At 39.0% G+C, this 21761-nt stretch overlaps 1 protein-coding gene and 1 long non-coding RNA gene across 2 annotated transcripts in view; one reads left to right on the top strand and one right to left on the bottom strand.

Annotated features, from left to right (window-relative positions):
- The window catches only part of gpr39 (G protein-coupled receptor 39), a 39057-nt gene extending 22813 nt beyond the window's left edge, over positions 1–16244 (top strand). The window contains exon 2 of the mRNA XM_026144679.2: positions 15563–16244. Within this exon, the coding sequence (XP_026000464.2) occupies positions 15563–16062 (500 nt within the window). The 3' untranslated portion in view covers positions 16063–16244. The remainder of the gene's footprint in view (positions 1–15562) is intronic.
- Positions 16245–20661: 4417 nt separating this feature from the next.
- On the bottom strand, positions 20662–21707 carry LOC113007767 (uncharacterized). Its single transcript, XR_003269941.2, has 2 exons — positions 20875–21707; positions 20662–20795 (listed from the first exon to the last, which is right to left on the bottom strand). It is a non-coding gene; the product is annotated as an uncharacterized LOC113007767 (long non-coding RNA).
- Between the last annotated feature and the right edge of the window lie 54 nt (positions 21708–21761).

Raw genomic sequence — 21761 nt, 5'->3', positions numbered from 1 at the left:
CTCATCTAATTAATCCTTTCTTACTCTTTGTGGCCTCGCGTGTGTTCGTTCTTGTTTTTACTTTGAGGGCAGTGAGAGTCACAGATCCCAACTTTTGCTGCTGTTGCTTCAAGTCTGAAACACGAACTGAAATCATGTCAACAGTCACTCGCTGTCGGCCTCAGAAATCACTGAAAAGGAAGGAGATTGAGTTGATTGGCTGCACATCACTTCACACACATGAACAGACAGCAACACACACAAGCTCGCCCATGGCATGGGACCCTGGACATCTGCCCCTATATATATATATATATATATATATATATATATATATATATATATATATATATATATATATATATATATATATATATATATATATACACACACACACACGCGCATACACAGGCATAGTGACCTCCATCGCTAATTGACAAAACCCACACACTGTCCAGTGACCTGCTTTCCCAACACTCCCCCCCCATCGTGGAATCACTCGCTGTTACGTTGTATGTCAGACAAACCTGTAGATGTTCTCAGCACACACGTTCATCAAGTCCGGCACTGCAACACCCTATGTCCACCACAAGTAACTTTGTGGGTGCTGCACATTACAACCTAGCATAAATACATCTCATTACCCTGTTCGTTTTCTCAAACATGAACTGAATTATTTCCATAATGATGTTTGTTGACCACTCCCTTCTCCTGTTTCCTTAAAAAAAAAAAAAAACTGTGTTCGAAAGACAAAAATGCAGATAAGTAAACAGTAACAGTGTAACTTATAATTAAAGGAGACATGGAGACAGAAACACATCCTGAACTGAATCCTGAAATGCAAATTAATGAGGAAAGAAATTGTTTATAACCACCAGCATGTACATATAATAAATTCAATGTTAGGTTGATAATTCAGTTGTGTCCAAACATTTTTGGACAATGAAAGATTTCTTGTCATTTTCATTTAACCCTTTCATTCAATAAGTTTAATATAAATAAATACTACTACTACTGTTTAAGAATTGCAACCATTTTATACATAGTCTCTCCTTTTTAGAGGCACATAACTAATTGAATAAATTAACATAATATTAGATATAAGGATCATATAAAATACTTGGACAAAGCAATATTTGTTAGTGTCTGGAGCCTGCTATGTGTCTTGTGTTGAGGTGCTCTGCCAGTCCTGCTGCTCAGCTGCTGCTTGTTTGTTGATCTTTCTGCGTTCAGATAAGCTCTGTTGGGCTGAGATCAGGTGACTGGCTTGGCCATTGAAAATTATCCCATTTCTTTACCTTGGCATTCTCTTGGGTTGTTTTTGCAATATGCTTTGGGCCATTACCCATTTGCACTGTAAAGTGCTGTCCAATCACTTTTGCAGCATTTGGATGAATCTGAGCAGAGATTACAGCCTCGCAAACCTCAGAAGTCATAAATCTGTAGATAGTTAACCTGATAGTGAAAATACAGAGTGTAATAATTAACATTTAATTCATGGCATTGTTAACCAAGATCAAGATATTTAACCTGAGAACCGTCTAAACCATTTATGAACTCTCTTAACGTCTGATTAACTGAACTGTTGTTCAGCAGTAATTCTAATGTCAGAGGCAGCTTTGCGCTGGGAGCTTAGACCCAACAGCTGTGGTGGAGCCGTTTTAACAGGCAGAACATCATCTGCATCCATGAAATGATTAATTGGGAGATTACAAAACCACCAGCAGCAGCTGTTTTACAAGCGTTTAACTTCCCTGGCAACCAAAACGGGGCTGGAAAAACATATTCCATGCTCGTTCTCGCTATTAATGGCATCAGCTGCATGACATGAAAGCAGAATATAAAACACATTTAAAATGGATGTTTATGGGATCCTTCTTCATAATTGTAATTATAAAATAAATATATGAAGGACCGGTTAATAAAAATGGGGTGTTAAGCAGTGTGGTTTATTGGCCGTTACAGTCTTTTATTTAGTTATTTATTTATTTATTTTCCAGGCATGACCATATTTATGCTGGCTCAGTAGATTGGTTAGCATATTAAATGAGATGAAGTTTGGCTAGCACAACTTTGGCGTTTATTACAGCCAAATGTTGAATTAGACAAAATGAAAACTTTACTTCCTACTTTTTCTTTCCTTAGTGCCTTCTTTCCTTTTTTCTTCCTCTGTCCTTCTTTCCTTTCTTTCATCTCCCCTTTCCCTTTCTTTCTTTGTTCTCTTGCCCATCTTTCCTTTTTCTTTCTTCCTCTTTTCATTTCTTCCTTGAATATTTCCTTTCATCTTTTCTTCTGTCCTTTCCTTGCATTCCTCCTTTCCTCTTTCCTTCGGTCTCCAACTTCACTCACTCCTTGCCTTTATATTGTTCTTCCCATCTTTTTCTGCCTCCTTTGATCCCACTTTCTTCTTCTTTTTATTTTCTTTTTTTCCCTCCTTCCCAACTTTCCCCTCCTTTTTCCTGTTCTTTTCCTTCTTTCTTCTTTTTCTTCCGTTCTTTTTCCTTTCCTGTTTTTCCTTCATCACTTGTATATTTCCTCACTCCTTTGTTTTTTCTTTCCACCGTTCCTTCTTCATTTTCTTCCCCTTTCCCTTTCTTTTCCTTCTTACCTCCTTTCAGCATTTTCCTTTTTCCTCCCTTCCTTTCATTCCTCCATCCATTCCTTCTAGCTTCTTTCTTCCCTTTTCTTCCTGTCTTCTTTTTCCTTCCCTCCTTTTCTTTTCCATATATTTTTATGTTTTTTTCCGTCTTTGTCCCTAACACACACGGTTGTATTTATATATTGACATGTGCATATTTTTTATCAGGGTGGCAAACACAACTCTCTGGTGCCTGGCTGAGTAAATGTGCTCTGAGGTGATTAGCTCCTTTATGAATAACACTCCTGTGTGACTGATTTCAGTGTTTCAGGTGGTTTAATAACGCAGGATCTCCTGTTAGCCGTCAGATTGATTCTTTGTGGCTTTCCTCTTGTGGCTGATTGAGGAAGGATCGTTGTGTTTGTGCCTGACAGACTCATAACTGCCGTTAGATCTTTGCAGTGTGAGCTGCTTTTCATGGATAACATTTAATGAATTCAGCGCTGTGCAGAAACAGCCTTAATTGCCCTTTTGTGAAAACTATTTGCAATCACTGTTCTTGGTTTAAATTAACCTTCTACCTCTCAGAAGGATGTTTGCTGTGAAGGAAACACAATTTAGTCCACAAAATCTTGACTAATGTTTGCATATTTGCAATTAAGGATGTTTTTTAATGGCTCATATCTACCTGGCACTATCTGAGCTGGCCTGCTGGTTAAACTCGCCCATCTGGCATCTCAGAATCTCATTATTATGCAGCTAATAAGCCCAAATTTCCAATCTACAAAAACCCTCTTTATTCTCTCTGTGGGAGGAAATCGTTCGCTATGCTTGTGTCTGATAGTCTCTGGGTTCAAGGGAAATTTGTTCTCAGCGTCGCAGACTTTGATGATGTTTGCCTTCATCACAGGTTTCTTAGGCTTATTATCCACAGGACCGACTTCATCCAGCGTCTGAGGAGAAATCTAACCAGATCAATGAGACAGCTGCAGGATTATTTTCTCACGTCAGTTTCATTTTCTTTTGCTTCAGCAGTGGTTTGTGGTTAGATTGAAGTCACTTTAATATGAAGTCATTAAATGTGCAGTTTTTCATGCGATGTGTGTTTGAAACATACTAAATGATTAAAATTGTGGCTGTTTAATTAAATATCAAGTTTTATACTAGAAATTTTCGGTTAAAAAAATCTCCTTTTATCACCAGTCTCTTCAAATAAAGGGAAAGGGAACTAGTGCCATAAACTAAATACTAAATGATCCAAAATCAACAAAGCCTAACATAAAATGGGAAAAGCAAGAAAAAGAATAAGCAACAACAAGGGAATCAAGCAGGAAAACCAAGAGGAAACGGGCAAGAACAATGGAAAATATGGAGGAAACACAAGGAATAAGAAGGAGCTAAACAATAGAAACAAAAGAAGAAAAGCAAAATAAAACACAGAAGAAACACAGAAGGAAAACATGGAGGTCAAGCAAGTAAAATAAGAAGCAAAAGAAAGTAAAACCAAGGAGGAAGACACAGAGGAAAGGGAAGATTTGGAGGCAAAGCAAGGGAAAAAGAGGAAACAAACAGAAAACATGGAGGAAAAGAAAGATCTGTTTTCTGATAATCATTTCCTTCATATACAATATGAAAATGTAAGTCATATATAAGCTCCTCCATTGATGTTCATATCACACCACAAACAGCTCCTGAAAGTGAAATCAGCTGCATAATCAAACAAGTGAATAAGCTCATTCGTTAACTTTTACCCTCATCAAGCAGATCTGAATAATTTCACTCCATGCTCATCTTCTCCTTCATTAGCACTCTTCAGTTGGGTAATTGTATAGATTTGACATAAGCTTTAAATCAGTAAGCAATCAGGACCGTCGTCACCGGTGAGATCCAGTCATCAATCAGGTGTTTATCAACAAATACTGGTGAAAGACTTCACTTCTCTCGATTATTCAGCTCTTGTCTTTGAGCTGTTTCCAATCATGGAAATGAAGGGCGCCGGCGATGTGGCGATGCCCTCTATTTGAGAAAATCCCCCCCACCCCCCGAGTTATGGGAGAAATTTTGTGTTTATAAGCTGCTCGCTGAGCATCCGTGTGCAGGTTTATGCAGCTTCTGGGATTTCTAAAAGAGTCAAATCAGTTGCAAAAGTTTTAAAATGAGTTTCAGAGTTTCTCCCCGTGCTGAATATTCATCTGATTATCAGGCGGACTCAGGTGTGACCCAGTCCTGATACTCTCACTGATTCACTGGGATGTTGTAGTGGTTTGTTTCGCTCTGAAATTGCATCTAAAATCTAAAACAGCATTTATAACACCCATGAGACTATTGTAAAAGATTTGTTTTTAATAATTAACTAATTATTAGGCCTTCCCTCCCCTTCCGCCAAGAATTGTTGGCAATTGTTTGATAACAGAGTTACTGCTAAAGTTACGGGCTACAGCATGGCGTCGCCTATTGGATTTTGAAGCCAGAAGTGACCATATTAGCAGATAGATTAGTAAACTGCGTTTTTCAGCTGGGGGTTGCAGCTGTCTAACTGTTATGAAGCCTCTTGGTGTAGCTAATCAGTAAACTTGGGATCATTCAGTTATCTGATGAACTGTAAAATTTTGTAAAACCTTTCCGGTTTTACTGAATAAAAGAGTAATTAGCAATATTTTTAAAAAGGCCACAAACAAATCAATAAATTCAAGCCAATTCAGTTCAATTGTATTTATATAGAGCCAAATCAGAACTATAGATGACTCAAGGTGCTTTATATTGTAAGTTTAAGACCCTACAATGATACAGAGAAAACGCCAACAATCAGATGACTCCGTATAAGCAAGCACTTGGTGACAGCGAGGAGGAAAAACTCTCTTTTAACAGGAAGAAACCTCCTGCAGAACCAGACTCAGGGAGGGGCAGCCATCTCCTGGAACCGATAAATCAATAAACAAATTATTCTCCTGAAGACTAATGCAGCCAAGAGTCTTTTTACAGGCGCCCCCTGCTGGTCAGTTAAAAAAAAATTCAGGTTTACAACATGTCTTGATGCAGGCTCAATCATGCAGGTAAGGAAATCTCAAAAAGCTAATTCTCTTCACCTTATTCAATGGGGCTAGTTTAATGACACACTCCCAAAGGGATTTGTGTGTCCTCCCATGGACCTTTCACTTGTTAGGCGAGTGTGTAAACCACAGTATTTCCTGTATGAGCTACACAGAAAAACCCATCCGAGGTCTGAAAGGGGAAGATTTTCCATGTAAATGAGGCAGCGGTCGGTCTGATTTCTTTCTCTTTTTTTAGCTCTTATTAAAAGTGTAAATCATACTTACGGCAGGCAGAGACTCGGCTCGCCCCCTTTTCTCCTGCTGTGAGATGCACAGAGGAACTGGGAAGCTCAATCAAACACACTCCAATTACAACAAAAAGACAGACAATTAATTGTTCCAATAATCTCCTTTAATTGCCTGCTAATTAGCAGGCAGTTATATTTTGCCTGGCAGAGAGACAGTGAGAGTGTGTGTGGGTGTTTAATGTCAACAAGTTCGGGAACATCACTGATGAGTGCATCAGCTGAGATTGGAGCTTTTGAGGAAGGTGCATTCAGCGTGAAGAGAGTGACATTAAAACAATAAAGATTTATCAATGACATGAAGGAAGGCTCATGCAATCACATGTTCAGCTGCATCCTAACTCCTCTGTAGAGACATTACTGATCTGTTCTGACTCAGGGGCATATTGCCAGGTGAACGTCTCGGCTGTGATCAGCGAGCCGATGTGATAGGTAGATCTATAGGGGGAAAAAACACCTTTAAAGAAAGAGAGATACGGCCACTTCATGATCTGCTGCCAGGATTCGATGATGCATCCAATCCGTAACCTGCTGCATCGTTACATTTTTAATGCAACATATTGGAAATATGAACTTTGCAGGTTTTAAAGTACAAAAAAAATTTGCCTCGATGTATCATCCCTCCAGGTTTTACTGAAATTGAATCAGTGGAGTGTGTGATATCTATAGTGCCTTCATTTGAACAGTTAGGATCATTTATAAGGCTGGTGGGATAAAGGATGGCAGGTCTTCATCAATTTAAGTGTAGGAAAGTGGCATTTTTTTAAAGCTATGATGTCCCACTGTTAGTGGAGCAGGACTGGAAGGACCCACTGGAGACGCATATTATGAGAAATGTGTGCACTTATCCCAGTTAGAGCTGAAACAGTCAATCCTCAGCAGTATTGGTAATATTCAGTCAAAAAAAAAACAACCCCAAACCTGCTAGGTTTGGTTATAAAGTGCCAAAAGAAACAAGCAATTAAAAGCCAGACTGACAATCCTAGAGATTTGAACCTGAGGCTTTGGGAGCCCCACAGGGTTCGTGGCCCCGGGCAGTTCCTGGCAGGAGAACCGGCACTGCAAGTCTCCAACATGAACACACTTGGAGTGCATCCACATCCAGCTGCTTAGATTTATAAATGTGTATGGTTTTATGTGCTTTAACCGTTAGTCCTGAATGAAATTGCATTTTTCATCCAAAACAAATGTCAGATTGGTGGAAATCATCAGTTTATGGCTGGGATGGGCAACATTTTTCCTCTGAGTTTCAGACTGACTTATAAAAGGAAGGAGTCTCACACTGAACAGAAAAATAACACAAAGTGCTGAAAAATGTAAAAATCCATGACTGCTGACAGACACGACTCCCTGCTTTACAATAAGCCTGGATCCTTGTTTCATCTCTAGTTCTAGTCTCAGACCTGACATACAACCGTGGACTTTTTAAGCATCAGGTAACTGCTGTCTTTAACCGTATCTGTCAAAGTCAAGTTAAATTCTTTATCAACGCTGTGAAATCACACTGTCTTCCAGCAAAAGAAGAAATAGGAGAAGCTAAATAAATGAAACTGAATTGGAGAATTGTTGTTTATTCAACTGTTTCATTGTGAAAGTACACAGTGGCGTCTCTGATCTTCTCTGTGCTGCCTACAGTTAGTTAGATGTTGTTCTTTTTGAGACAACACAGGGAGGTGGGTGCTGCAAATATGAGTTTTTCAGTTTTCCATTAGAAAGTTGTTTTAATATCTGAAAATAAAAACATGTCAGGATTCAACATTAGATCAGATCTTCAGCCTTTAATGACAGTTCCTCCCCTCTGCAGACTTTTGAAATGCCAGAGCTCAAAAATGCATCATCCTCCCACACTAGGAGGATCTGGAGATTTGCAGCACACAAGCCTTCATTTTTTGCAGTAGACTGTCATCAATTATAACTCTCCTTTTTTGTTCACTGACATTTGAAAATCATCTTCAAAAAATATTCAACCTGAAAATCTCTGATTATCTTGCAAACCTGACAAAGTATTTCCTTTCTTGTGCTTTTGTCATTCATTTTAATCTTCTGATCATCTGCTTATTGCTAGTGCTCCTATTGATGGTCTAGCTGGATTTAGCAAGAACTTTGGTTTGTTTCTGGACTTGAACTCAATAAAAAGTCAAAACCAGAGATCACACGCAGGGCTCAAACCCAGAGACCACAGGGACCAACCTTAGAGACCAAGCCTATAGACTGCAGGGACCAAACGCATGGCTCAAAACCAAAGACTAAACCCAGAAATCACAGGGACCAAATTCAGAGAGTAAATCTGCGGAACAAAACTAGGGATCAAATCCAGAAATCCCAGAGCCCAAACCCTCAGGGACTGAGAGTTGAAACATAGATCATTGGTAAACCCCCACTTTTGACTTCAGCTTTCTAGTACAACACCTGCAGTTACTGTTATGACCTCATCAACCCATTAATCAATTGGATGCTCCTTCGGTTCTCAAGGTCCAGCTTCAACTAGATTAATCCACCATTTTTTTAACATAATACCATAAAATCAGACTTGAATTCTCTTTCTGCCTCCCTTCACACTTGACTGCAAACCCTTTTCTCAGTGCGCTCTGAAGGTGAAGATGACAGTGTTGTCACTTATTAAATAAATTGCTTTGGCCAGCTGACCAAATTGTTTTTGGAATCTGGAGAAGGTCATAAAGAGAATATATTTCCAGATATTTTTAATAAAAAGACACTTTAAATTACCCGAGAGGGTCTAATTATCTACCAAAGTGTCAAGGAGAAATGACTCAGAGCAACATGAATCTCTAAAGTTGTTTTTATCTGTGTCCGTCACCTCTGCCTGCTCATTTATTTTTGTATTCCAGCAGTGTTCCTTTCGTCTGACTTGTCTTCATCTCACTTTCTTCCTCTTTGTACTTTCACTCAGATGAACCCTCTGTCTTTACTGTCTTCACAAACCTTGATTTGAATTCCTCTTTGAAAGTGATCAGAACTAGAGTTATTACCGGTGACATCTCTTGGTATTGATTCAGACTGGTCACGGTACAGCTGGCCTTAATGAACAATACCATACATGTGAGTGTTTTCTCTCTTTTGCCTCCTTTTATCTTAAAGCATTAAAAGAATTTAACTTGGGGGCTGATGCTGTCTGTAGCTTGTTTTCTTCAAACTTGATGATTGTTCTGAGAGGAATCCCTGCAGACCACAAAGTGTTTGGCTGACGACAAACATGATGCAGAGTGCTGCTTTCCACTCAGATTTCTTCATCACCTCTTGTTTGCGTTGTTTAAAAGCCTGCCCACAAACAAACCTGTTTTTTATGAGACCAGTGACCCTGCTAGGCAACAGCATGCGTGGCTCTGGGGTTGATCCTTCCTAACAGAGAGCAAACTCCAAGTCACATCAGCAGGCAGGTGGACCAGCCTCAGGTCCTGCAGCGAAGCTGTGTTTGTACATGGCGAGACCCGACATGAAGCTGCAGGGCGTCATGAAAAATTAGTGTCTGTGTCTGGAAAATAAGACACATGCATCTGATGGGGTCAGCAAAAACAGACAGCAAACTGTTTATTAAAGGCGGACATCTGGATTCTGTATTTTGAAGCCTTAACGTTTTTGTAGAAGGTAGAAGTGACCATATTTGGATATATTTGATTAGCAAGCTGCATTTTTTAAAACACAGGATAAAATCGCCAACAGCAGCCACAACCGAAAAGTTCAGTTCAGTCATTCAGCTTAGCAGGGATCTGACCACAGCTCCCTGTCAGTTATTTTTAAAAAACTCTGTAACAGCTGTAAGAAGGACAAAGAGAAACACATCCAAAGAAGGTAAAGTTTCATTCCAGGTTGAAGGTAAATATATATATGTGGACATTTTATGTCTACGAATGAGCCTCGTAGAGCATCAGTTATAGGTACTTCAGTGTTAGCATGCACCCATGTTCTTGACAGACGATCACTGCTTAACGACCTGATAAACATGGTGGTCATGGCCTCAAAACTAGTCAATGACCAACCACCGGTTGCAAGGGAAAAGTGAATACTCCTGGAGCTGCTGTGAGAGGTTGATGGCTAAATGATCCCCTGGTCAGCATCTGTCACTAGGGAAAAATGTGCATTCCCCTAGCTTTGGTCGCTAGCATATTACTGCGGTCATAGTTTGAATGGAAGTAACAAACTCTGTCCAGCTGTTCGCTGCGCTGTAGTGAAACTGAAGTGTGTGCCCCAACCGAAAAATGCAACACAAACATTTCCAGTTTGTGTTGATTATTTTGTTCTGTTAATTGTGTTAATTATTAAAATATGGGCATGTTTTTCAGAAGTTCATTATAGATGTTAAAACATAAACATGATTTGAAAGGGGCTGACCCACCCATCGGGGCCTCCCTAAGCTGGTTGCAATAACCAATTTGGTCATTTTGAAATTAAAATGTACTTTTCTGAGTTCAAAATGCAATTTTAGTTACTGTTGTTTAAAAAAAAGTAAAGTTTTAGTGAAGTAAAATGTCTTTTCATACTACTTTTAGTTTGTCGATTTGGTCCATTAAACCTTGGCGTCTGTAAGACTGACATTGCCATACATTGAGGCTAGGCTATAAAAACAACAAACAACATATATTCACTTTCACTTTTTTGGCTTGTAAATGTGACAGATAAGTTAATGCAGCTTTTTTTTAAAAACAAAACAAAACACGACACATGCTTCAGGCGCTCATGTTTTTAGTCTAAGATAAGATGGGATATAAAACAGAGGAACTTCAGCCCAAAAGGCCCATTAAAATGCATTTCAGGCTGCCAGAATTCCCAAATTTCTGTCAGGTTTTCTGAGGCAATGCCCTTGATGTCTTTATTTTGAACTATTGACATCTCTTTATAAAGTCTCTAACATCACTGGCAAACCTTAAGACAGGCTGCAAGGGATCAAAGCTCACTGACACTTGAGATTAGCATTAAACTGAACCTGAACCTTTATAAACAAACACTAATGAGTGTACTTAGTCTGCATGTGAGAAACACAGACTGATTTTTCAGTTTTTTTATTCTCCCTTTTCATCTCTTAATAATATCAGGATGGATGATTCCCCCACCCAGCGTCTTTGGACATGGTGTTATACATGAATGTGTTTATGTTTGTGCTCCTCAGCAGGAAGCATTTGTCTCACATCAGATAATTTTGTGAATGCAGAAAGGCTGTTTGGTTGAAGCTTAATCCCCATTAAAAACACTGTAGGGAGACGGATAAACAGCAGAAGAGAGACCGAGGGTGTGTTTGTCCTTTCAGAGAGTTCAGGGCATGACTCAGACATGAATGATGAAGTGTGAGTAATTGCAGTGGTATATTCAGATATTTCACTTAAATGTGCTCTCTGTATATTTTTACATTTATTAAATGTCATTGTATTGCTGCCATGTGAATGGATTGTAACTTAAAACAGGAAACCTCCCATTAGGTCTGTGGATTGATTTGTGCATGTTACGTCCCCCCCACCATGGTGGTGGCAAAGGCAGGAAGGAGACAGCAACACCGGACAACCACAATCAATGGAGGAGGATGACAACAGGACAGTTAAGAATTAGGCAGGATTTAGTGGAATCTATAAGAAAAAAGGTGGAGGAGGAGGACTGGGCGGTTGAACCAAATCAAAGAAAGTAATAAAACAAAAAGAGGTCGAGAGCTCCCAGGGCCTAACTAAAACAAAAATGCAAAACAAAAGGCCTACCTAGCTGCTCGACAAAAGGTCAGTGAAAACATACAAAAGTGGCATCAACCACATACCCTAGTGTGTCTAACAGTTTAACACCTGCAATCAGTGTATAGGGTACCCCAGCTTACCTGCCCAGCTTCCCACCACACATAATATAAAGACACCTGTTCGCAAATGTTTGTCATAGCAGAAGCCAGCAACCACCAGCTGGCCAGGGAGCTGCTCATTTGTAGTGATCCTTGGCGTGTGATTGGCCAACTGGGCCCAGACCAGCCAATAGACACATGCCAATCAACTTCGAACTGGCCAATAGGTGGAGGCTTGACACCTGAAAGATAAATAGAACACAAAAGCAAAGCCACATCTCTTGGCACGTAACAGTGCATGAAAATGTAGGTTGAGCCATTAAGATCCAAATGATGTGAAGCTTATAGCTTTAGAAATAGAGTCAAATAATTCTGTGTTAATGTAAACAACCAGCTCGCAAGATAAAGACAAACTAACACTGGTTCAGATAATATTTTACTACCGACAAGGTTGGTGAACAAATTTGCGACTGTTTGTCATCATCCTGAACAATCTGATTGTTAAGTGATGACGTGACGAATCCTACTTCCGGGTCTAAAGTAGTCTGCGTTTAATATGGCTTTTGTGTTGTTAACATGTTTAATGTTATGTATTTTCTTCTATTTAATCTCAAAAAGCTCCTAAAACAGTCAGTGATCACTGTTGACCTCCCTCGGCTTTTATTACCGCTAATTTATTTAAGCTCAGTTTTTAAAACCTTAGGATGTAACTACAGCCCAGCCCATGCAGCAGTATATGAATGACTAACCTCGTATTGTGGATGGATTATCTCAGTTGTTCTCCTGAAGTTTGGTCCTTTTACAGCATCCTGCCATGCGATTACATTTGTTCCTGACCACCGAGAACACTCACGTTAACTTTTATCAAGTGGGAAAAAAGTTAGCTTGTTTATATTATGATAACATAGCTGTGTCGCTAGCAGTCACGTAGCACATCATTATATACCAGCTAGCCCAACTTCAGTAACCCTACAAACGTCACTGCTGTTTAGTTTTCTGTCTTCATTTATGCTGGAAGTGATAGCAGAGCTGTACGTTTTAATTTGTTTCCAAAACCCCGCAGTCAGGACATGCTATATTGTATTTAGATAGAAGCTAGTTTGCTAACTCCCTGCTAACTTCTAACTCCGTTAAATGTCATAAATTCCGTTTTCATGGATGCCTGGATGTTAAACTCAATTGTTACACCTGGTAGAGCAGAATGCTGATCATTTTATTAAAGATGAAAGACTTTAGACAGTTTTTCAACTCTCAGTAATGCCATAGCGATCATTTGATATATGGACCTGCAGCGGAGTTTAGGTCCAGACACGGCTAGTAACGTCAGACTGAATAGGTGTCACCGCTCAGACCTCCACATCAGCGCTGGTGTAGCGGGAAAAAAAGTCAAAACTGGAATCAGTTGGTTTTTTTTGTTTTGTTTGTTTGCTCATTTTTTATTATATATAATATGAAATATTTAAGTTTATTGTATTTGCTGTAAAAAAGTTTGCATAATAAATAATATAATTTGTAGTGTCAAGCAATTTTTTTTATAGATTTCTAAACTTAAATAAATATTAGTGCTGTCAATAGATTAAAAAAAATTAACTAACTAATCTCACAATTTTCTGTTATTAATTGCGATTAATCTCAATTACTTTATTAATAGCCTGGCTCCAATTACATTTTTTTATTCTTTATATTTTAAGTAATTATCGTTGTTCACCGAAGTCCAGTGGTCTCCGGTGAGAGCGACATTCCTTACTTGCACAAGCTTGCTGGACTGCTGAGCCCTCTGGTCCCCATACAAAGTGTGCAGTCTCGACACAATGGTTCCTCTCGAGGGCAGATTGTAACACTCATCTCCTGATGCAGCACGAATGACTTCTCTCAGTCCATCATCTTCTACTATGCTAACTGGTCGGCAGTTTTTAGCTATCCAAACAACCAAGGAATTGGTTACCTTTTCTCTCACATTTTTTGTTATTCGTCCACAAGCACCATACTCCTGAAGCGTAGACTGGCGAGGTCCCGTAGAGGTGGATTCAGTTGGGTGTTTTGCTCTCAGGTGATACGCCAGTGATGAACTGCTTCTGTGGTACTTGAATTCAGCGTTGCAAATTGTGCATCTTACTCTCGTTTTGTCCAACAAGCCATCAGGCAACTTCTTAAAGAGAAACTTTCCACCCAAAAGTCCGCCCTCGTCCATGCTTGCGTGTGTTAGCTAGTGTTAGCTAGATAGTAGCATGGTGTCACTTCTTCTTCTTCTTCTAATCATTTCTGTCAGGCCAAACGCCAGCATAGCACACTGTTGCCCCCTCCTCCAGAGGTGCTCATGAATTTAAAGGTCTTAGATTACAGGAAATTAATAAAAAAACAAAATCAGCGTTAAATTTTTTTAATGCATTAAACATTTCGCGTTGATCTTAACAATTAACGCGATAATTTTGACAGCACTAATAAATATATAAAAATAAATTGTTTAACCAATCTACATAACGAATAATTAAAGTTGTCCTCTAAAATAAATTGACACAAATGTACTAATATGTATAATTAAATTTTAATTATTAATGTAACTGCAATGCATAGATAAAACATCAGCTAAATTTTCTCAGTTTTGATTGGTGTTACGCTGTGAATAAATTATGAATTTATTATTTACCATTTACCAGCTCTTTTGGAATTGGGATTGCATTTCAAGTAGAGCAGGGCGATATGACCAAAAATATTTATCACGATATACATTTGAAAATTTGCGATAACGATATAACTGACGATATAATTGACACTAGACAAAATACTTTACAATTCCACAACTTTATTAGTGCAAAAAAACCAAACAAACAAACCCATCAATGTATTTTCACTTAAACAAGCAGCTGTTTTTTTTAAATGTGCATTAAAGCTATATAAAAATTTAACAGTGCAAATGCAAATTCCTTGCTGACAGTGGCATTTCCAGTGGAAACTGGCTGACATATCCTCAGCATAACCATGTATAATATCCACAAAACTTAAAAAGAGGTTATACACACACAATACGGTAATATTATGTTAAAACACAGTACGTATCACTCTGCGAGGCTCCTGCCTACGATAGCCGTAATGCTCCGACAACCCATCAAGCCGTGCGGCTTCGTAGCTTAGCAAAGTCGTACTAAAACATTTGACAGATTTTCGCGCGCCGTGTACATAAAATTGTTTCGAGGTCAGTAAACACAACCAGAATTCACACATAAGGCACACAGGATTATAAAGGGCACTGTTGATTTTCAGAAAAATCAAAGGATTGATTTTAAGTGTGCCATATTTTCGAAAAACACGGTAATAACGATGGCCCGCTAGCATGCTCTACCAAAAATAGTGCTTTGTTGTGTATCTGACGGACGAAAGCTAAACCAGTTCCACACCACTGAAGTTGCAGCATTTTTACAAACCAATTCTGGTTCATCCGTTTCATTCAACGATCCACTTTCGCCCTTCTCATTCCCCGTCGCCGGCACGCTTTTTCCTCCATGTGCGTATAAAAACAAAAGGCACTGCACGTGCGCTTTCCCCCCATATTCTATTGCGATATTTCATTTTCTTATCATTATCAACATTATACCGGTATTACATTTCAAGGGTAAAGTTGAAATACTTTTTTGGGAATAAAGGTGAAAAACTGTTATGAATAAAGTAAAATATCAAGAACATAGCTTTTTAAAGAATAAAGGTGGTGTTTTAGCTCGTCACCCTTCCTTTGAGTAAGTTTGATTAAACATATTTTCTTTTTAACAAACATGTAGCATATTAAATGTTTTGTCTTGTTTCCTGTCTTTTTAAAATTATTATATGATATTGACAGACACGAGAGTTTTAAAAAAGTCATCACTTCTCTTATATTTATTCTTTTTGTGTTTTTCTTTAGTTCTCATTGTTGGATCCTTGATGGTATGCTGGCTTCCCAACCAGATTCGCCGTCTTATGATGGCCGCTATGCCCAAATCCAACTGGACCATTACCTACTTCCGGAGCTACGTCATCCTCCACCCCGTGGCCGACACCTTCTTCTACCTCAGCTCTGTCCTCAACCCTTTCCTCTACAACCTGTCCTCGCGGCAGTTCAGGGACGTATTCATGCAGGTTCTGCGGTGTCACCTTACCATCGTGCATAAAAATCAGTCCACCGTGCAGTTCAGGGCTGCCCCCATGCAATCCCTTCAACGCCCCCTGCTGCTGAAGTCACTGCGTCGAAATAGGTCGAGTCGCACCACCGTCGCCAAAGAGGAAACACCTTCATCCTTTACGACAATTCAGTCGCAAGATGACTCGGGACTGGGCACGGATACTCAGACGTCCATCATAGGGACTGAAGAGCAAATCTTGGAGCTCAAGAATAGAAATGTACCATCAGAGTCGGAAATATAGCCTGTTGTGCGAGTCAGTGGGAGAAACTGCTTTATCCATGGATGCAGTAACAAGTATTCAGTGAGCAGACACCCTGTGCTGTGTTTATTGAGTACACAAAAAACATAGCACAGGGTGTCTCGAAAGGACATTTACCTCCAGTGATAATGTTAAAATATAATATAGAATCTTAAATACCCCAGAGCTTCAGTTAAAATTAAAGGTACAGACTGGAGGGTTTAAGGACTGTAGTCTGTGTTCTGCATTCCAGAGAGGGGATTTTTTATCAATATTTTGGCCCACAGATGAAACTGAAAGTCACATTATGATCACCAACCTTCAAGAAGAGCAAATGCAGTAAAATAGCAATGGATTTTAACATTGATTAACCCTACTGTTAGCTATGGTAGGCCATGATGTCAGTGCAAGGTCACAATCAACTATTAATCTGAAATAGTATTTAGGGTACTTAGCTTTAGCACAGTAGCTGCAAGCTGCTTTGCAAACCACAACAAGCCTAGCTCTGCTTTTTAATCCCTTATATGGTTCAATTGATGTTGCATCTGGCGCTTAATGCTGCTGTATCCATGTCAGGCTTTCCTTTTATGTTCAAGAAGGGCGGGAGGTCCCAAATCAGGGAGTAGTCAAAGTTGGAATCTATAATAAAAATTAAAAATAGAAATCTAGTGGTTAGAATTAGTAACTTAGAAAAAGTGTTTTGATGCAATGATGTTGGGGTTCTAATGGGGTTAATATTAACTTGCCAACACCTCACAGTCTCTGGCTAATCTGGAATAGCTGGACTTTGGTGTAACACTTGATGGGCCCAGCTTTGAAGCCTGAAAAGCGAAGTCGACACAAAAACCTGCATTCTTTTCAATGGCCAGCAGGGGGCGACTATAATATTTTGCTGGCTTTATGACCTAGTTTTTGGTCATACTGAGTAAAACATTAAGTGCATTTTATAAATAATAAATAATAATCATTATTAGCGTCAGAAAAGAGGATAAAAGGATTTTAAAAACCAAAGGGTGAAGTGCCCTGTGGTTCCGTCCGTAGTTTTTATACCAGAGGTGTAAGTTAATTAGTCAATCGATGTTTAAGATGAGTGAAAGGCCAGCAGCTGAATTAAATATAAAGCACTTACAGGTGAATTCTGCTGCAGTGTTGAATCAGAACATTTGTGTGACTTTTTTTTTAGAATTTTTTTTTTTTAAACTTGGTTGTACTAACTCTAGACTGTTTCTACATTTATATTTAATGGTGAACTCTAACAGTAGACTAACACATTCAGTGTTAGTCTACTGTTAGAGTTCCTAACCTCACTGATGCTTAGACCTGACGGGGAGTCGGTTTAGACCTGGAGTAGTTTGGCAAAATGCAGTAACTGAGTTCACGACCCAGCTCGATTACAGAGAGGGAGTTCACAATCTGAGTTAAGTTGGGAAATCTTTTGGTTTTTGTGCCGTAAACATGAGAAACTGTGAAACTTTAATTGTGCCGACTCAGGATTAAATCTGGCTCCTAATTATTTCATTTGTTTACTCTGTAATGTGTAGGTATGTACATATCTTAGATACATTTTTATATTGGAATAAATGTAACTATGCAACTAATCTTTGAACTTGAACAATTCAATTCATTGTGACAAATAAATTAACGTGACTTTAGACTAAAGTGTTCCTAACTGAACTAAGAAACCTTTACACGGTACTTTTAGCATCTTAAAACTGTCTTTTACACAAGAACATCATCCCAATACTGTTTCCTTTTTCAGTGTCAAAAACACAAATGTCCCAGTGCTATTACTCAGTTAAATAAATTATACTACCCAACTCACGTCTGTCAATCGGACTGATTTCATCATCACTTTGGGCATTAAGTCTCTGTCTCAGGGCTGGAGAAGAACCCACAGGAGCAGTTTTCCAGGTGTTGCTCCTTTTCTGGGGTCATCTCGTTGCCTCTCGAGTGCACCTGTTGTCACTTTGATTTGCACCAAAGCAGGTGAAATGAATTCAGAAATGTTCATTGACATATACAGCCTTTTCGCTTAAAGGTTAGATTCAGCTCACCACAGAAGAACATAAATACATATTTAAATTCTTATCATTTGCGTGTCTCAAATATGCAAAAGACACTGAATATTTCCATTTAACAAACTATAACATCATTCTGCTTTCTGTGTAGCATCTGGGTTACCTGCCACCATCACATGCTTCACCCAGGCGTCTGCAGAGGTATGCGTGCTGAAGTGTAAGCCTTCCTTGATCTGTATTCTTGTCTGTTCTCGTGCGCGCATCAGTCATCGTACTGCTCCATTACAGTCTAAATGGCTATTTTATCAAGGACATTTATGAAATTGGCTTGTGTGTATCCTAAAACTTATTTTCTAAATTTATCTAGTCATCTATGCAGCTACCTGCCGACTCCTGAGATGAATGTCCAGCCATGTCTGACTTTATCCCAAGGAGAACAGCCTCATCTTAGCTCTAATACCTCTGTGATGATTTTATATGCACTATAACAAAAACATTGATTAACTTAAAGTATATGTTTCTGTCTGTGTATCCCTGTATATACACAGTTGACAACATTTCAGTAAAGTCAGTGAGTAGAGTCAGTGTATTTAATTAATTTTTTTATTGTTTAGCAGGCTTTTAACTGCATCTCACAGTCAACTGGATTAGATTTGGGATATTTTTTGGAGCAGCCTAGAAAGCTGAGCTGGTGCTGTCCTCCTTTTTTCCAAATCACTGTGACAGTAAGATAATTACCAACAAAAACAGCTTTTTATTTATAGTGATAAACACACTGCACCCTCTGAACTGTCACTCACAATTTTTCCACATTTTAGTGCCAACATTTTCCTGTAAACATTACAGAGCACAAAACACAGAGGCGTGGCCGAAACAGTGAGAACTACATAAACAAATTGGGTGAAGTGGTCCCTTCCTGAAACAAACACAACTGTTTCTGATATCGTTAGGCAGCGAGGCAGACACAGAGAGGAGGCAATGGCACAAAAATGCAAATTTCAACGAGGAATTGAGGTTTCAGGATAGACTAAATAGGTCCGAAAAGGGCAGAACGTGCCTCAAAGCGGCATTATTTTTAATGGCTGACTGGAAAAAGAAGTCACACTGTATTGAAGTGTATGAAAAATGGCCCTCTGTTCCCCTGATCTATGACAGGGGTCAGCAATATTTATTATCAAAAGGGAGCTGAGCCATAAATGAGCATATCAACATTATGAATAGGTATAAATAATTAAAACAAGTCTGCAGTTACTTTGTATGACTATTTGGTTTTTTAACTTTGCATTTTCATAACAATAATGCCACATTCATGTTGAATTTATAACATTATAGAACTAGGATAATAAAAATTTAGTTATTTTTTTTATTAACCACCAAAGAGAACATTTGTGAAGTGAAGGAAAATCAGATTTGTTTTAAGTAAAAAGATCTGTTGGTAGTGAAAGCAATCACATTGTGTTTATTATATTTATTTCCATATACAGATTAATTTTTTATCAAACCCAGAGGGAGGCACTGGACATGGGCAAAATAGCCACAGGTTTCTGACCTCTGATCTATGACCTCAGTAAAAAACGATTTCCTGATGACAGTATGGCCTCAGTGGCTACTTTTAAGTCATACTGAATACAAAATGTTTTTAATTTGTAAGTTACAGTAAAATTAAAGCCAAAAAGAAATATACACTGGGTCATATGCAGTCCAACTGGTCACATCACAGTGGCTGCATCCATCTTTGTGTCTCATTTTTTTACTTTGTTTCATTTAGAGGCCTAAACTAGCTAAGAGGTTTTCATACATGAAACATCAGGAGTATTCGGTCAGGACATTACTGCTGAGAATCCCGAGGATCTGAAGTTGTGTTTGTTGCTTGCAGCTATTTGAGAAGTCTTTAAAAGGTATCACATATTTGCACCTTTGCCTAAAGCAGTGGTTCTCAAACTGTGGGATGTAGAACCAGGGGAAAATACAAAATGAAACTAATTGGAATTAAGAGTATGCTAATGCTATGTTTACCTTTATTTACATAATATACTTATTCAGATAAAAATGTTGAGGGTTGTAAAAAATTGTGGGGTATGGGGCATGCCAGAACAGGTTTGAAAACCACTGACCTAAAGCAGCAGGATTCATACGAGCATCCCCAAAAAGAGAGGGGTGCGCGCATTTAAATAACCTCATTCATTATTGAAAACTAATTAATTATTACCAACACAAAAACAGCATTAATCACTCTGTATACGTCACACAGTGGTCAAAAACAGAGTCACAGTTTTAAAGTTTAAACCATTTGTTAAAGAGCAGCCATCCTCAGGTGGAACCCTGAGCTTCATCATAGCTGTGCAGTATTTAAATTTATAAAGTAAATTTAAATCAAGTAATTACTTTTTTCTGCTTAAATTCAAAGTAAATATTTGCAGATTTTATTGTTGTATCATTAGTTTGCACATAGATGTTTCCCACATAGTGACTGCTCATCTCAATCTTTAAAATAAACTCAACATGGGAACAAATTTCAGGTACAGCGAACCTTAGACGTTTAAGCTGTCACGGAGGAGCAGGGAGGACTCGGCGCAGACTGAAATCTCAGAAAAACAGGTTTATTTACACACTCCAGGTGCACTATATACAGGTGAAGGAGAAGGGGGCCAGGGTTCCCAGGGGTGCAGAGCGGGGTCGGGAAAAGCGTCCAGAGTCTCCAAACCAAACACGAGAAATCTGCATACAGAGAACAAGGGTTAGCACGGAACTTTCACGGACAGAGCTCAAAACTGGCTGAGGCTAAAGTAGCACTGACGAGCGTTATTCAATAGTCCAGCGGCGAGGTGCTCTCAGTCACTGCCTTAAGTAGCGGGAGCAAACAAGGTGAGGAGCCACAGGTGATTGCCTACAGGTGGTGGAGGCCGGGAGCTCACAATGAGCTCCGCCCAGGCAGCGAGCAGAGAGAGAGGAGAGAGAGAAAAGACAAAACATAACATGTAGCCACACAGGGCCAGCCGAGCAGGCACGGGGACCATGACATAAGCGGAGTCAAGGCTTGCTGTGTTGAGAAGATTTATATGACCTCTCCAGCACTTTGAAGTCTTATTCTTATTGTCCTGGTCAGTCACAAGTTCAGCAACCCTTATTACTACATACTTACTGCATAATGGTCTTATTTTACCTGGCCAACAAAAAGCCACTTGACTAAGCAAATAGGAAAATTAGTACAGCAACAGTTACAGTTACAACCCTAACTGGAGCCAGTAGCTTCTGTTTTCTTAACCAACCTCATCTGGGGACAGATCTTGTGGTTGTGGAAATAATGTTACTCAGTTTCAAAAGGGTCAAATGCTAAGTATAAGAGTCAAATAAGCTAAGTATTGTCCAATGTGTTAAAAAACAACAACCCAACAACAAACAAAACAAAACCTTAGAGGACAGTGGTGAACCGTCATCTCCAATGAAGAAATGTGGCTGGAAAAGATCATGATCAGCAATCAGGTAAATGTTCTGTGAAGTCAGAGCATTCCACCCCCAAAGTACTCAAGGGAGTAGGACCAAAGAGCTGTGTAGGCTTAAGGAAATTAATGAGTGGTTCAGGGAGTATGAGACATCATTTTCGCAGATGGATTGACCACTACAGAATCCAGATCTTAAACCACTGAGAATCTTTGGGATATGCTGGAGAGTACTTTAGTGATT

Source organism: Astatotilapia calliptera, chromosome 16 (assembly GCF_964374335.1).
Source record: "Astatotilapia calliptera chromosome 16, fAstCal68.1, whole genome shotgun sequence".
NCBI classification, from domain to species: domain Eukaryota; kingdom Metazoa; phylum Chordata; class Actinopteri; order Cichliformes; family Cichlidae; genus Astatotilapia; species Astatotilapia calliptera.
This window is presented reverse-complemented; position numbering and strand designations above follow the sequence as displayed.